The sequence below is a fragment of the Anas acuta genome, chromosome 2, assembly GCF_963932015.1.
Source record: "Anas acuta chromosome 2, bAnaAcu1.1, whole genome shotgun sequence".
In the NCBI taxonomy this organism is placed as follows: domain Eukaryota; kingdom Metazoa; phylum Chordata; class Aves; order Anseriformes; family Anatidae; genus Anas; species Anas acuta.
In genome coordinates, this window is record NC_088980.1 from 65,358,004 (window position 1) to 65,375,486 (window position 17,483).

Genomic DNA, 17,483 nt, shown 5'->3' on the forward strand with positions numbered 1-17,483 from the left:
TAATTAAATCTTCTGACATGATGCATAGGTTCCATATAGGAGCATTTCAGATGGGAGGAGTTACAGCCAGAAGAGCGGTGTGTAAGTGTTGCTCTCAAGCCAGCAGGACTTGCAGCAATGCTTATGCTGACATGGGAGTAGAAGGGACTTGAAAATACCTCAAAGTCAAGCTATCCTTCTCCTCATCAGCAACAGTGCAAAGCAGAGCTCTGATGCAGGCAAAAACTGGCCCTTCTGAGAATAACAGTTTTAGTTAATTATTTGTAATTTGAACATGAGTTAAAATGTACAAAGTTTTGAGAGTGCCAATGTGGCCTGCGTAAAGAAGCTGAGCTACTTGAAAGCATACTTCTTAATGAAACCCTAGTGTATACAGGCAAATGACCTTGCAAGGAAGGCCTAGAAAGAGTTTTTGAGTGGTAAGAAGTTAAGGGGGGAAAGGCTAATTGACATTTCAAAAAGTGATCTCTTTTGCCTTACAAGATGCCTAAACATATAGTCATCAAAAGCAAAATTATTAATTAAAAATAAATAAATTGTGCTACAGCAAAATAGTGTCAGACAGATAATAAAACTTGAGTCAATCTGCTGTAGCCATGTCTCTAAAATTACATAGATGATATGACATGTAAGAGTGAATTCTCCTGAAATCAGTAGGGCACTGCCAGCTTTCACCATTTTTTAAAAACTGGCCAAATTTAAATATGACTTCTGCAACTGATCCCAAATCAAAAAATAATAATAATAAAAAAATTAAAAAGTGATCCCTAAATCAAAACTAAAATATCTGATGTATCTATGTGGATCCAAAGGGAAACCCTTTATAGGGCCCTTTAATAGGGCTCATTAACCAATCACAACAGTATTTTATTTCATTTTTGCTTGAAATGTGACCTTACTGGAAATAGATGTGCAATTGTAGGCTATGTTGAATGCATTAGCAAGATTTTATAAAACTGTCCAGCATATTGTGTGATATGCATATCCTAGCAAACAAAATAATTCAGCTTTAAAATTAGTTGAGTTGAAATTTTATTTCTGGGGAACAGGCTGTTTGTTTGCTTTTTCTTCTTAATTTTTAACTTCTGAAAATTGTTACAACAGATGGCCTGTTGAGCCAACAATAGATCATCATGTCTCACCACAATGGGATCTCTTTCTGGATAGCTTGAATTGGGAACGGTTAGATATCAGCCCTCATCAAGCATATTCAGAACAGCTACACTTTAATTACTTCTTTCCATCTGGTCCCTTGTAGTACAAACAAGTTCCTGCCTCCTTGCATAACATCAGAAATGCACATAAGCATGCAATCTAGCACTGAAACTGTCATCGAATCATAGAATGGCTCAGGTTGGAAGGGACCTTAAAGATTATCAAGTTTCATTAAGTTCCACTTAAATTCCATTTCTGGATGCTAGCAGTCCCCACACTTCCATGCTCATAGTAATTGAAGAGTTAACTAAATATTTCTATCTTAATATTATGCTCATTGATTTTTATTCCCACAGAGGTCTCAGTCTGCATTTTCCCTGGCTAGTGAAGATACACCCAGTAAAGGACTAGACCCTGCATCATCTGTGTCTGAGGCTCTTTGGAGGCAGCAGAAAGGACAATTCAGGAAACAGAAGGAACGCAAGCTCTCTGCATTACCCAGCTGGAAAAGCGTGGACAGGCTAAATGAAACAAGTAAATATTTCTAGTACGAGTATGAACCTAGTACGAGTGAGAACCTTTTTTTGGTTCTCACACCCATGTGGAGTAAGTAAGACTTAAAGCAAGAACTTTGCTCACAAAATTTCTGTTGACATCTGTGATTGCAGATGTCACATATAAAAATGTCTGGGAATTTGGCGATGCTGTGTGTCATGTTGCATTGGGCTGTATCATTGCCTATCATACCATTGCATTTTTCCAAGGAAATTTTCAAAATTTGGGCATTTGGGAAGTTGATTTGGGAATTTTAGGAAACATTAGGTATCTAACTTGGATGTGTTTCAGAGCTTCTAAGACACAAGAGCTTAAGGGGCCTGCTTTTTTTTTTTTTTTTTTTTGCCTAGTTACTTGTCCTCGGTTGAAGGAGTCTGCATATGCCCACAGTCTCCCTTCTGTTACACAAGTTAATTGTTTTTGAGGTTACATAGTGAACCAAACAGTGAAATAATTCAAGATTCCCCTTCACACCTTTATTTTCAGCCCTGATGAATTCACCAGCACAGCGTGCTTTGCAGCCTTGAAAACAGCTGTTTCTGCACGCGTTCAGGAAGCTGTACGGGTAGGAACTTCACAGACCGTCAGCTTCCCTAGACCAATGTCCTCTCTCTTTGTGTGCATTAGATATGTATGTGAATGTGGACAATGTATGGAGTAACATAATAAGTCAGCTCCATTACTCAGCCAGCACCCTGGATTACAATGCAGTTCCCTGCTTACTTCAAGATGCTGTTAAGTACAGGCTGTCATTGAGAAAGCTGGTCCTTGCTCTTGGGGGGTCCAATTTCTTCTGCTTTTCCTGTTCTGGCTTTACTGTTCATGAAGCCACATTAGGCAACTGCTGCGCAAAAGAGCTGGTTAGCTGTCATCCTCACAGGTGTGCTAATGATCATGTTGACACAATGGGAAACAATGAACTGCTCATTTTAGCAGCAGCCCCTGGCTCCAAGTGATGGGGAACAGCAGAGCTGACGTACCTCTTGCTGTTGTTCTCCCATGACACAGGGCTGCTCATTCCTGTGCCCTTTCTTGTAGCAGCTGTAGAGATCATCTGATCTCTGCAATCCCTGACAAGGCTACCCATCAATTTGATTCATGTTGCTGTAATGCAGAACTTGGGAGGCTGGAAATTAGACAGTGTGAATAGTCTCCTCCCCCTGGAAATGAAGTGATAGTAAAGTAGTATTAAAATCTGACTAAACTAAGTATGCTTTACTTAGTGAACTCTTCATTCAACCTCCTGTCAGAAATGTTGTTCTGGGCATTTTAGCTGAAGGCCTATTTTCAGTAAACCAGGGTGCTTAAATTTAAGAACCCACTTAAATTCCATTGAATTCAACTGTTCAGCAATTTAGTACTTCACAGTCGCTTAATTATAGCAGAAAGGCAAATTGACCCAGTTTCAGGTGCTCTACTCAGAGGATTTGCTCTGCTTCTTTCTTACGTTAAATAGCTGAGTGTGTTAATATGTGTAAATAAGATCTCACCTATGCAGTAGTAAATAGTTCTGTATTAGGCTGCAGAAAATGCAAGAAGTCTCCACCAAGTGTCTGGAGTGGTAACGTTAGTGGGCATTTTTAGTCATGTAGCCTGTTCACAATTCATTTTTTTGTCATGTAGCTGTTCACAATTCATTTTGATTACAATTTGCACTGGTTTAAATGATGACTCAAGAGCCAAATCCTGAATTGTGCTTTTTTTCTCCTTTAGCAATAGTTTCACAATGAGACTTATTAAAATCTATTTTCATTTTCACATGTATAAATTATAATGTATACCCAAAGAGCTGTGTACAAAATCCATTCTTTCAAATAAGTGACTTTGTTTTGAAAAATCAGGAAGGAACCATTTGACATTAGTTGAAGTTGGGATAAAACTGAACCAGGTATTTTCAAACAAATTCTCAGCAGCTTGCTTTTCTGTCCTGCTTACGTTCTAAGATGTAATCAAGTCTTATCCTGTCCTTTCTTCAGTTAACTGAGGATGTTAGACTGATTCTTATGTGTAGCTGCTAAGCAAAATAAGGGGATGTGTTTTGGGAGAGAAAAAAAAACAAACATAACAGTATGGCCCTCCACTGCATGATGTTTGTGTAATGTACTGTAGCTGAATTCAATTTTTGTTGGAGATTTATATCTTCCAAAGCTGGTTGCTTTGTTTGAAAGGAGAAATGTTTTTAAGGAAAGAAGGTCTTCTTTCTCTCAAGAGAATCCTGTACTGAGATTAGTGAGCATAGCTAGAAAACACAAGAAAGCTTCTCATGCAGGAGAAAGATTCTCATGCTTGATAGCAAGTCCTCTTTTTTCTTTTCTCTCCTATATCAGTTATTACAATAAAGAGTATGCCTCAGCTGGAACTGTTTTGATGTATTTAGTGACCTTCAGTGGATTCTTCCTGCATGTCCATAGCCATCTCCATTTTATTGCAGATTAATTACCAGTATCCATAACACCCTTGGCAAGAAGCTCCACGGGTCTGGTACTCGTTGCATCCCTCTTTTTGTTTCTTTTTTTTCTTTTTTTTTTTCGCTTTTTTTCTTGTGTTTGTTTTGATCCTAGATTTCACTAGTTTTACTTGATGGTAGTTAGATCGAAGGAGATTCCCCCATCTTTTCTAGCATGAATCTTGGTCTGCTCTCCTCCAGATTTAATCATTCCTTAAAAGGAAGCTATTTCAGAACCTGGCTCACACTTTGTTGCTATTCTCAGATCCTTTTCTACCTTTCCTTTTCAAGATGGGGCACCAAAACTGCATACAGAATCAGACGTATGCGAAGCATGGGATTTATGTGTATTGATGTTTCTTCATTCTTTCCTAAAAATTCTTTCAGAAAAAAAAAGCCTTGTTCCAAACATTCTCACATTTGTAGTTGTCATCACCATGACTTTGAATGGTGACTTCTGAGTAAACATATAGTAGCATAGCTCAGAGAATGAGAGAATTCATAGTAGCAACAGTGCATTCATGTGTTCATTAGTTTTGCCGAACCTTCCAATTTGCAGCCAATTGATTGCAAATTGGCGAGCAGAATGAGCTTTACACACTGTGATAACATAGTGGTAATTAAAGAGTTTGTTATTCTTTCATTTTCTTAGACCCTTCTCCTGTTTTACAAAGCACTGATGGAAACTGGGTGGCTTTGCAGAATGTTACTTTGCCTCGTCCTCGAATGCTCGCCAAACCAAAGAGTCAAGTATTTGAAGCTTTGGAGAATGAATCCAGTGTTGTGTCCACGTATGATGAGATGGGCTCAGACAGCGAGGATGACTATGACTGGAATGTGGCCTTGAACAAGCTGCGTCGAAGACCTCGGCAATTACCAGATGATTTCTATTATACCCGTTCCCAGTATGATTCTGAGTGGGTTTATGGTAATGATCAGTACCAGGCAGTAACCTCACCTTCCTCTGGGTTATATACCAATACTGAGACACTGTTCTCTGATTCTGAAACATCTTCAGTAAACTCTTCCCAGGAAGCTAAAGGACCTAGCAAACTTCTCTGGTTACAAAGCAGAACTCAGAGTGATGTGCCCAGAACAGAAAAAAAGCATTTCCATGGAGAACTGGATGTAAATTTCAATCCACAGGCAACCAGCTTGGAATATTCGGATACCAGCGAGACTGAAGAAATCCACTATGATTTAGAAAAGAAATCAAGAAGGTGGAGGAAGAACAAAATATCTGAAGAGAAATGGGAAGCAAAAAAACACACAAAAGCCAACATGAAGAATTTAAGTCAGGTAATTGTGTTTGATCTTTCTGAATGCAATCTCAAAAATAGCAGGGCAAAACTAATCAAGCCATGCTGGCAATAGCATGTGAGTTGTGAGTGGAAGGTGCAGTGTTCTTGCAAGCTTTGTCCTCCTCATGCCTCATAACCAAGAAGAACCAAAGGTAAAGTGTATCATGAACAGGCTTTGTTTCTTTCTTAGATATGCCACTTCCATCTGATCAATGACATTGTTAATACTGTAAAATACAGTGTTTTTTAAAAAAAGTAAAAAGGCAGGGTTTGTAAACAGCTAGCAAATATTGAGTAATTACCTGTTGACTTTTTTGTTTATTCTAACACCTTTGTTGTTGGAATAAGAAGTAATTCATATACCTGGGAATCTCTGGTATGCTGTTGTCATAGTATGGGATAAAGACAATGAGCAGCAGAAATTCAGAAAGGAATGTTTTTGAAATACGGTCCAAATGATGTCTGCTTTTAATTGATCACTTGATCGTTTCAATTCTAAAGTGCTTTAGTGAGTGTTTACAAACTACTTTGATTTAAATAAATAGACAATTTATTAAAAAAAAAAAAAAAAAGGTGCTCAAATTTGGAAAAACTGACCATAGATGTTTAAGATAGCAAAGCAGTCCCCAAACATTTATTTTAAACAACGATTATGAGATAACCAGAAAGTAAATCTTCTTTACAAGGATTTTTCCAGGCTATGGACTGATAGTATGTAAGGGATCCAGTTGTCCCCCAGAATTTTTCAGCAGTGCAAACACACTTCTAACTCTGGGAGAACACTAAATACTTGTTCAATTCCATTTCCCATATCTTACTCCTCTTACATCCTGTAGCTGGACCACTGCTGTAGTACAAAAACGTTGAACCTGAAGCAAGGAGCTAAATGTAGTCAGAGGCATAGGGAGAAGACAACAAGCAACCCGATCCAATCTTTAAAGTTGTCTAAGCAATTGTAGAATGTCTGGAATTGTTACTCTTTGCTTGTGCTACTAGCCTATATCTCCCATTGAAAAACATCAGCACAGTTGATCATAAGTCAAGGTTAGGGTTACAGGATTCAAGCAGGTTTTTAATGCTGGGTAAACTATAGTTAATTCTGTATCTATTCCTTCTGCTTTTAGGAGACAGGTGTGGGTGTTCTATACTGACTCGTTTATAGTCATGTCCTCATACATTTATGATCTACTGCTGTTGAGGGGGACTTAGATATGATACTGTGCTCCAACAACAAATCAGTGGCCATTAAAGACTTCTTAGAACATCAGACAGAGTAACAGAACTTTTCTGGGATTGTACAAAGACCATGTTTTGTACACAGAAATGTATTTCCATTTCTGGCTTTGCATATTTGTGTATGTTCTGTATGTGTGTGCTTATATTCATATTGCGGCTTTCTACATACTACTGCTCTGCAGAGTACAGATGAGCATTGCTCACAGGTGTGGTGGTTTCACCCTGTTGGGCAACTGAACTCTACCACAATCCCTCTCTCACTCCCCCTCCTCAGAGAAAGAGGGGGAAAAAATACAATGGAAAGGGCTCGGGGGTTGAGATAAAGACAGGGAGATTGCTCAACAATTATTGTCATGGGCAAAGCAGACTCAACATAGGGAGATTAGTGTAATTCATTGCCTATCACTAACAGACTAGAGCAGTGAGAACTAGAAGCAAACTTCTAGCAAAATAACTAAAATAAAATAAAATAAAATAAAATAAAATAAAATAAAATAAAATAAAATAAAATAAAATAAAATGGGGGGAAAAAAGCCACAGGGGAACTCCTGCTCTGTGCCTAGAGCACCTCCTGCCTTCCTTCTGCATTAACCTTGGGGTCTGTTGAATTGTTTCGCTCACGTTTTCTCACTCCTCTCTCCTAGATACTATTGTGCAGCAGTTTTTTTCCCCTTTCTTAAGTCTGCTCTCCCAGAGGCCCAACGAACATCACTTCCTGGCTCATCTCTGGCCAGCGGTGAGTCGCTTTCGGAGCCAGCTGAAGCTGGCTCTGATCTGACATGGGGAAGCTGCTGGGCTCTGCTCACAGAGAGCATCCCTGCAGCCCCCCGGTACCAAACCCCTTTCCACATAAGCCTACAACAGGTTAGGTCCCCTCCAGGAGAGAATAGAGAGGCAGGGTGCTTCCAGGCTGTGCCTGCACCCTTTAGCAGATCAGTGTATATTTCAAAGAGCAAGCTGGTGCAGAAAGTGATAGTTCTTTCCAACTCTCTTGTGAGTTGCTTTGTATCTTCACTGCTGCTCAGAGATGTTGTGCTCAAAATGCAAGGCTTGGGATTCTGAGCCATTCTCCTTTTTACCTTAGTCAAAAAGATACTGTTCCTGCTCTCCTGCTCCCTCAGCCACAGTGGAGCAGGCAGTGGCACTCTGGTTCCATGTTTTCAAAGCAATTAAATTCTCATTAGGAAGTTTATGTATAATAATATGGGTGGGTGTGCATGCATTTCATTTGTGTTTAGATGCACACACAGACCCCGGTGGCTGATGTGACACTTGGTGCCTGCCAGCAGCCATCTGTTCCTCCAGCCCCTGGTAGGGAAAGCACTGGTCGAAGCAGGAATGGACTGGTCAGTACAATTTATAGCAAGGATGTTGCTAGGTGAGAAATTCTAGGAAGCAATTAAAATGATTAAGACCATAAGGAATGTGATTTGAGGTATTATTCTAAATTAACCAGGCATAATTTGTATTGCTTAGAAAAAATGAGATTAAAGAGATGTCAGGATCTTGTGTAGTCCCCAAAGTAATGTATTAATCTAGGTAAAACGTAGACTGAAGCAGAGAGAGCCCTAGATATGAACAGTTTGCACAAAGTAATATCATACATGTGGTAAACTGCAGACTGTAAATTTAAGGAAGCTTCATTGTGTGACGTTAAGCCCATTGTAGATTTTCACATGCTGAGATTAGTAAGAATTTACTGAAACCACACACAATGTTCTCCTAAACCATGTTGCATCAAGACATCAGACAATGAACAGCTGATCATATGTAAATGACAGTGAAGAAAGTTATTTTTTCCTTACTTTACTGCATTATAATGATAACGGGATAACTTCTTAACCACTGTGTTTTCATCAGCATTGTAGATTTCAGTTTAGCCATCTAAACATTGGGTTTTCTTTTATATTTTTTCAAATAGTGAAGATTGATTTTGTGATTGTGGCTCCCTGAGACACGCTAAAATGAAAGTGGCCCTTTCCTCTCTCCCTGCTCCAAATCTGGAGAGATGTTAGCAGTAACATTCTGGAACAATCACAATCATTTCATAGCTCATAACTGAATTTCTATTAAAAAGTATATATATTTTTTTTTCTAAATGCTATATATATATATATAATATTAATAATATAATATATTAATAATATAATAAATCTTATATATATATGTATACTTTTCTAAATTTACTAAATCTAAATATATATATATATATATGTATTTAATCCAGATTTAGTACCTAGATTAGAAAAATGCTATGGCATGTCTTAAGATGTGTTTCAGACTCAAAACTAGAATGTTGACTTTATGTATGACAGAAAATTTATAGTCTGAAGTCTGCAGTGTCTTAAAAAGTAAAACCTGAAAACAGATATCAAGATGTGCTGAGTTATGGGAGACATTTTGCCGCTTTATGATAGGTAAAAGAGCAACCTGATTTAGTGGGTTTTCTGTAGATAGGCTGTAAACACCATCATGATGCAGGTAGAGCAGGACATTAAAAATGTCCTGATAAAAACAAAATCCTACAGTAGCAAGTTTCTGATTGCTTATGTAGCACAGGAAACAAATTCCTGGGGAACATAGATTGAGATGTGCAACCTTAAAACTATCTTCTCTGATTTTAATGATAATTATTTTCCAAATTGTTATTTTTTTTACAAGAAATAGCCACTCAAACCATCAATCTCTGTCTGCTTTCATCATTACTATTGTTGTTTTATTGGCTTTCATTACATTTTCGAGAGCAGGATATGCTGCTTATTGTAGCTGTAATTTTTATATATCTGATGGAAAGTGGAGTCACTTAATTGCTTCCAGTGAAAGAAGTGTCCTCGTTATGAGTTAGCTTCTTTTATCAGAAGACTCTACCTGTTAATTACAGCTGTCTTAACCCTGCTGCCCTGCAGCCAGGTAAGGGGTGAGCGCTGCTGGACTGCCAGTCCCCACGGGATGGCGCTTTGTATTTATTTATTGAAAATAGCTGTCCTGAAATTACACTGACTCACTGAGAAACTGCCTGCAAACCTCACAATTTGTGTCATCTTCTAAAAACTGGAGTTTCTAATCTCTGTTTCCTGTTTCAGTTTGGAGCTTTCTGTCCATGATGTAGCAGAGACTTGTGTCTAGAGTGAACTAGCCAGTACTTTGCTTGCTTGGCTTATTTTGAGGCTTTGAGTTCACTAAGATTACATTGAGTTATCAGCCATTTGTACACAAGGATTTGTCCAGTGTGCATTAGGAAAGGTGTATTTCATATCTCATTGCCTCCTGAAGGATTTAGGCTTGCATTAGAAACATTTGATTTACTTTTAGTGACTTTTGTGGCTGTGTCAGTCTGCCATGTCCTCACTGAAGCTCTTTCCAGATAAACTAGTGTCCCTTTATTCTTGTTTTCAGGTGTTAGTGTTATTTGCTTCTGATAGATGCAAATGGGAATTTACACAATGATTTCTACAAACACAAGGATGTTGTTAATCTTAACAAATAGAGCAAAAGAGTGACCAGTAAAGAAACAGGAAGTTTAAGATAGCATCTATTAAATAAATAAAAATTAATTTCAATGTATTTATTATTTTTATTTATTGTCACAGCTTTTAATGCATTTTTTAATCTGTTAATTCATCTCATCACAAACAGTTCACTGCCACCACCTGAAAATCTCAACACACAAGCCAAGCAGCCTACCCATAACTAAAACAGCAAAGTATAGCATTATAGGATATCATTATCTCTGCATGTAAGCAGGAACTAATAATTCTCGCAAATGTAACTACTACAAGCAGAAAGATGAATAATAAGACATATCTGAATCCAGCTGTAATAAAATAAATACCTTCAAGGTAAGTTCATCCCCCCCCCTCTTTCCCCCCTCCCTCCCCCAGGAAAAGATGTGTATTCAGTAACACACATGTAGTTAACACAGAACAACCCCAGGGATGACAAGGTAGCTCATGACTTTCACTTGTGAAAATGTAGCAAAAATGTATCGTGAAAATATATCATCATAAAAATGTAGGGGAAAAAAAAAAAAAAAAAGATAGCAAAAAGCTATTTCCCTTCTAATGAATTAGGAACATTCCTTTACATATGTTAAAACACAAGCTAGAACTGGAATGTATCAGTGACAGTGTCACCTGTTGATGCCCAAAGAAGAATCCCTGCTTTCCTGTCTGCCTTCCTGTCTTCCTTCCCCCTGTCTCCAGCATGGTCCAGTCTCTCTCCTACATCATCTGTAGCACACAGAGCCTTTTGCCCAGCCTTCATGACTTGTTACAACAGGGTGAAGGACAATTCTTTCAGCAGCATATGAGCTCCCCTTGCCTAGGAAATTATGTTTTTGATTTTACATCCTACTGAAGCCTCACAGCTTAGCAATATTGTCCCATCAGGCCTTCACCCCATCAGGCCAGCTGGTAGACTCCAGGTGATTTTGCTGAACTTTGGGTAGAGGCAGTGAAAATCGACCTAACAGGTGCTGCCATGTGTGATCTGGGAGACAAGCGTTTTTTTCAGGCCCCTAGAGGAACTGTGCACTTCTTGCATGGTACAGCAATGAGGTAGAAATGTAAGAAAACTACATCTCTAGACTGACAGCCTTCCTCACTGCTCTGCTAGTACCCAGCTTATTTAAACAAGATTACTAAACTTTTGTTTTTGCAAGTTTGATCTGCTCAAACGTCTGCATTGAATGATGGTGTTTGTTTGTTTTGCTTTGTTTTGTTTTGTTTTCTCTCCCTTGCAGACTCAGCCCCAAAGTGAACTCTTTCTGTCTAGACATTGCTAGAGGAAGCCCACATTCATGGTGCAGAGCTGTTAGAACTCACTAGCAAATCTCATAATCCTAAACCACATGATTTGGTAGATGGGAGAGTAGGTCTTTGGAGGTACCTATTAAATAAATGCAAGTACCTCATTTAAATAAAAGGGGATTCTAGTAATAACCTGAGACCAGATAACTAATAATACATATCTCAACTTTAATACAATATATCTCCACTAAACTGTATTCTCTCCTAAAATACAAGTGCACCATTTAGCTGTGCTTTCTGTCCTGTAAAGTCTCTAAGTTATGATTGTTTTTCTCCAAATTGATGGACAGATGGATTCAGCAACAACTTTCAGATTTTATTGTAATTTAGAAACATGTATGTTTCATTACCAAATTGTTGGAGGGGAGTGTAATGAATTGTTGTGTGAAATGCAAGGTATATCTGAAAAAAAAATATATTGATCCTATTTTTTTTTTACTAAAATGTTGAAAATGTACCAGTCACGTAGTAGAAGTATATCATAACATATTATAAAACCAAAGTGGAAACTCACTGATTTGAAATCTTGTTCTTGATCTTACTCAAAACAGTTTGGAAGTTCATTTGAAAGAAAAGGCCTTTTACTCAGCAAAAGCTGATTGTACAGGAAAAAAATAAATGATGACATGAGCCTGTGGTTCCCCTTTTAAAATGGCTTGCCATGTATTTTCAAATCCTGATTTTCTAAAAGGGCCTTCCACATTTTGAAAGTGAGCTATAAAGCTATAATCTAGTTGTGTAATTGATTTACAGATAACTGCAGAAAAAAATAGTCCAAAAATCTGTGAAAGTTCTAGACAATACAGTATAGTTTACCGTGTGAGAGATGAATGCTGACACTACAAACATGACATGTCGATCCATTAAGAACACTTGAGCAGGTAGAGTTTCTGAGGAAGTTGTCAGTTAACATTTCCTGTGAGAATTGGAGGTAATTGTACTGTCCATAACTATGACTGCTAAGCCTGCAGAGAGAGTAGCTGTGCAAAGCAAATCTCCTGTTTATGTGTTTCCAAATGAATGATAAAGAAAACAGAGCTTTTAGTCTCTCCAGACAAATCTGGTCCTGTCACAGTAGGAGAGCATATGACAAATAGGAATAATTTCCGGGCAAATAGGAATAATTTCTTATCCGAGAATTGCTTCAAATCACCATCTTAGACCTGCTGCAATGTGCCTGCCACTTCTGGGCCCTAGGTTGCATTCTTTACAGCCTCCTCCTGCGTGTTTTTGTCATGATTGCACTCTGTGTCAAAGAATTTGTCACTTCTGAAACCCGTCACATTCCACCTTACTTTATGCACTTGGTTGAAGCACTGAACAAAGTGTCCAATTATTCTGAGCTCTCTCTTAGCAGTCAGCAGAGGAAGAATAGCATTTCCAGAAAGCAGTTAATGTTATAGGCTATGTAGTTCTGGGAGATGCTCTCTCCCTCCATGAACTGTAGTAGGAAACTGGGTCTTAATCAGACAGCACAGATCCAGAAAATGAGTTGGTACATATCCAGACATTAGTTTTTGATACAGTCATCAGGCACTTTTAGATTTCCTGCAAGGAAAAAAAAAAAAAAAAAAAAAAAAAAAAAAACTTTTCCACATCATTAAATATTGGGCAGGCAACAGGCCAGACAGACTTGTAAAAGGATTTTGTTTTTCTTCTATTCGGCCTGCAAAGTAAAGGACTTGTCATGGTCAAGTCTGTAGCACCAACCATATTTAACCAAGCATCTGACTACTTCCCACCTTTAAGGATCCAAAAGTAAGAAAAGAAGGTGTTCCTGGAGATTGAAATTGTTCTAAGGAGGCTGGTGTTTGGAGAATAATTGTAGCTGTAGTGGATCCACCTATGTAAATGTTCACTGGGAAAGCTGAAAATCTGTCACTTAAAAAAGGAAAGATTTTTTAAAAACTTGTTTCTAGTAATCATAAGAAAATAAGGATAATGCTCAAGACAAACTGGCAGGGAATTTGAGCACAGCTTTCAGCTGGAAAGTGGACACAACTGTCAGGTTGTCATGGATAAGTGATTTCATTCCCACACTTCAGTTTCTTTATATGCACCATAACTGAGAGTGATGGAAATGCAGTACTGAGAACAAGAATCGCCATTTATGCTTTTGTTTTATTAGCTGCATACAGATACGTAATGATTTCGATAGTTCCTTTCTATATAATATAAAAGTAGCCAGGAATGATAAATATTACCCAACAGGTGTGGGTTTACTGGCCTTCTATAAAGATGCGGTAACATTTTATCAGCATACTTTGCTTTCTTTCTAGCTTCTCTTCAGAGTGATCTTACCTACCCTTTTCTAGGAAGTTGCTTGTTTTCCTGCTGTACCTATACAGTAATTATTACTGTTCTTCCAATTTCTTTGTAGGATTTTGATGATTTATCAGAAACAGATATAAGCAGTGAGGATCAGCATTGTAATATCAAGCCTGACCTTATGGAAGAGGAGCTTAAAACCAGGTTATTTCAGCTTGAAGCTAAAATGAATGACAAGGAAACATCTGGTGAAGAACAAGAGTCTGAACCTAGAACAGATCCTGAAAACCAAAAGGAGAGTTTGTCCTCAGAAGAAAATGAGAAAAGTATCCAGGAAGAGTTAAAGAAGGTAAGTGGTCATTATAGGGGAGTGAGCTCAATACTGTAAAAGTTAGAATCCAGAAATAGATGCTTGTGGTTAGAGAATGAAACATAGTTGATTGAAAAAAAGTAGGTCCTTTAAACTGGGTCTGAGCCTGCAATACTTGTGCAAGTAAAACTTCAATTAAGGTGTGGGCTTCTTCCTGTGAGCCTACAGCATTAACTCTAAAGCAGTGAACTTAGTTTCTGTAATAAACATGTTAACTGATTGATACTAAAGAAACTATGTCTGTTTATACTAACTGTGAATGTACTTGTATATTTTTATTTAAAGGCATGTTCAGATCTCCTTTTTTTCTCCTTACTAATCAGCAAGCAAGGTTTAAGATTTTTGTTTTTGTTATTGTTTTTTATTTGCTCCCCTGTTTTTAGTATTTTTTAGGTCATTCTGATGCTGTTTCCATCCATCTGTACAGTGGCAGGGAGGGGTACAGAGAGGACACGGAGAGCCCACCTGATAAACATGTGTCTCAGAGGCTGGTGCCAACACAGAAATTTTGTTTTTTTTGACTTCACTTGGCACCTGGCCTGATGGCTGCAGACGGGTCCCACCTATCTCTAAGGGGAAAATGGATCCTAGCCCATGAGCTGGCAGGGCTCATTGAGAGGGCTTTAAACTAGGTAAGAAGGGGGACAGGGCTGAAATAAGGCTTGTTGGAGGTGTGCCATGGAGAACAATGGCAAGGCTGGGAGAGAAGGCAATGGCCCAGCTGAATGCACTAATGCACGCACCATGGGTAACAAACAAGAGGAGCTGGAAGCCATCGTGCAAGCAGGCAGGCTATGACTTGGTTGCCATCATGGAAACATGGTGGGACCACTCCCATGACTGGAGTGCTGCAATGTCTGGCTATAGTCTCTTCAGAAGGGACAGGCAGCATGGAAGGTGTGGTGGTGTGGCTCTCTATATTAGAGTGTTTTGATGTTGTGGAACTCAAGACTGGGAATGATAAGGTTGATTCCCTATGGGTTAGGATCAGCGGGAAGGCTGACAAAGCAAGCATCCTGGTGGGGGTCTGTTTTAGACCGCCAAACCAGGATGAGGAGACTGATGAGAAATTCTACAGGCAGCTGGCACAATTTGTGAAATCGTCAGCACTTGTTCTCGAGAGGGACTTCAACTTCCCAGATATATCCTGGAAGCACAACACAGCCCAGAGAAAACAGTATAGGAGGTTTCTGGAAAACGTGGAAGATAACTTCCTGACTCAGCTAGTTAGTGAGCCTACCAGGGGAGGTGCCCCACTAGACCTTCTGTTCACAAACAGGGAAGGACTGGTGAGAGATGTGGTGGTCGGGAGCTGTCTTGGACAGAGTGACCATGAAATGGTAGAGTTCTCCATTCTTGGCAAAGTCAAGAAGGGGACCAGTAAAACTGCTGTATTGGACTTCCGGAGGGCTGGCTTTGAGCTGTTCAGGACACTGGTTGGTAGAGTCGCTTGGGAGGTGTTTCTGAGTCCAGGAAGACTGGGCACTCTTCAAGAAGGAAATCTTAATGGCTCAGGAGCTGTCTGTCCCAACGTGCCTAAAGATGAGCCAGCGCAAAATAAGACCAGCCTGGCTGAACAGAGAGTTGTGGCTTGAGCTTAGGAGAAAAAAAGAGGGTTTATAATCTTTGGAAGAGGATGGGCCACTCAGGAAGACTATAAGGATGTTGCGAGGCTGTGCAGGGACAAAATTAGAAAGGCCAAAGCTAATCTGGAGCTCAAACTGGCTACTGCTGTTAAAGATAACAGAAAATGTTTTTATAAATACATCAACTCAAAAAGGAGGACTAAGGAGAATCTCCATCCTTTACTGGATGCAGAGGGAAACTTGGTGACGAGAGATGAGGAAAAGGCTGAGGTGCTTAATGCCTTCTTTGCCTCAGTCTTTAGCAGCAAGAGTAGTTGTTCTCTGGTTACCCAGCACCCTGAGTTGGTAGAAAGGTAGAGGGAGCAGAATGTGGCCCTCGTAACCCACTAGGAAATGGTTGGCGACCTGCTACAGCACTTGGATGTACACAAATCGATGAGGCTGGATGGGATCCACCCGAGGATACTGAGAGAACTGGCGAAGGAGCTGGCCAAGCCGCTTTCCATCATTTATTGGCAGACCTGGCTATCAGGGGAGGTCCCGGTCTACTGGCGGATAGCAAACTTGATGCCCATCTACAAGAAGGGCTGGAGGGTAGACCCAGGGAAGTTCATGGAGCAGATATCTTGAGTGTTGTCACGCGGCACTTGCAGGACAACCAGGCAATCAGGCCCAGACAGCATGAGTTTATGAAAGGCAGGTCCTGCTTGACGAACCTGATCTCCTATGACAAAGTGACATGCTGGGTGAATGAGGGAAAGGCTGTGGATGTGGTCTACCTTGACTTCAGTAAGGCCTTTGACACTGTGCCCCACAACATTCTCCTCAAGAAAGTGGCTGCTCTTGGCTTGGACTGGCATATGCTTCGTTGGGCTAAAAACTGGCTGTATAGCCAGACCCAAAGAGTTGTGGTGAATGGAGTCAAGTCCAGCTGGAGGCCGGTCACTAGTGGCGTCCCCCTGGGCTCAGTACTGGGGCCAGTCCTCCTTAATATCTTTCTTGATGATCTGGATGAGGAGATCGAGTGCACCCTCAGTAAGTTTGCAGATGACACCAAGTTAGGTGCGTGTGTCGATCTGCTCGAGGGTAGGAAGGCTCTGCAGGAGGATCTGGATAGGCTGGACCAATGGGCTGAGGACAACTGTATGAAGTTCAACAAGGCCAAGTGCCGGGTCCTCCACCTGGGGCACAACAACCCCAAGCAGAACTACAGGCTGGGAGATGAGTGGTTGGAAAGCTGCCAGGTAGAGAAGGACCTGGGAGTATTGGTTGATAGTTGGCTGAATAGGAGCCAGCAGTGTGCTCAGGTGGCCAAGAAGGCCAACAGCATCCTGGCTTGTATAAGAAGCAGTGTGGCCAGCAGGGCTCGGGAAGGGATTGTCCCCTTGTACTCCACTCTGGTAAGGCCGCACCTCAAGTACTGTGTTCAGATTTGGACCCCTCACTACAAGAAGGACATGGAGGTGCTCGAGCAAGTCCAGAGAAGATCAGCGAAGCTGGTGAAGGGTCTGGAGAACAAGTCTTATGAGGAACGGTTGAGGGAACTGGAATTGTTCAGCCTGGAAAAGAGGAGGCTCAGGGGCAACCTTATCGCTCTCTACAGGTACCTTAAAGGAGGCTGTAGCAAGGTGGGGATTGGTCTATTCTCCCACGTGCCTGGTGATAGGATGAGGGAAAATGGGCTAAAGTTGTGCCAGGGGAGGTTTAGGTCAGATATTAGGAAGAACTTCTTTACTGAAAGGGTTGTGAGGCATTGGA

General features: G+C 40.1%; 1 protein-coding gene across 10 annotated transcripts in view; it reads left to right on the forward strand.

Moving 5' to 3' along the window:
- The window catches only part of MYRIP (myosin VIIA and Rab interacting protein), a 219,818-nt gene that overhangs the window by 175,294 nt on the left and 27,041 nt on the right, over positions 1-17,483 (forward strand). For all 10 annotated transcript variants that reach the window (XM_068670553.1, XM_068670552.1, XM_068670557.1 and 7 more), the window contains 3 exons: positions 1,512-1,689; positions 4,809-5,455; positions 13,882-14,118. In XM_068670553.1, coding sequence (XP_068526654.1) covers positions 1,512-1,689; positions 4,809-5,455; positions 13,882-14,118 — 1,062 coding nt within the window. The remainder of the gene's footprint in view (positions 1-1,511; positions 1,690-4,808; positions 5,456-13,881; positions 14,119-17,483) is intronic.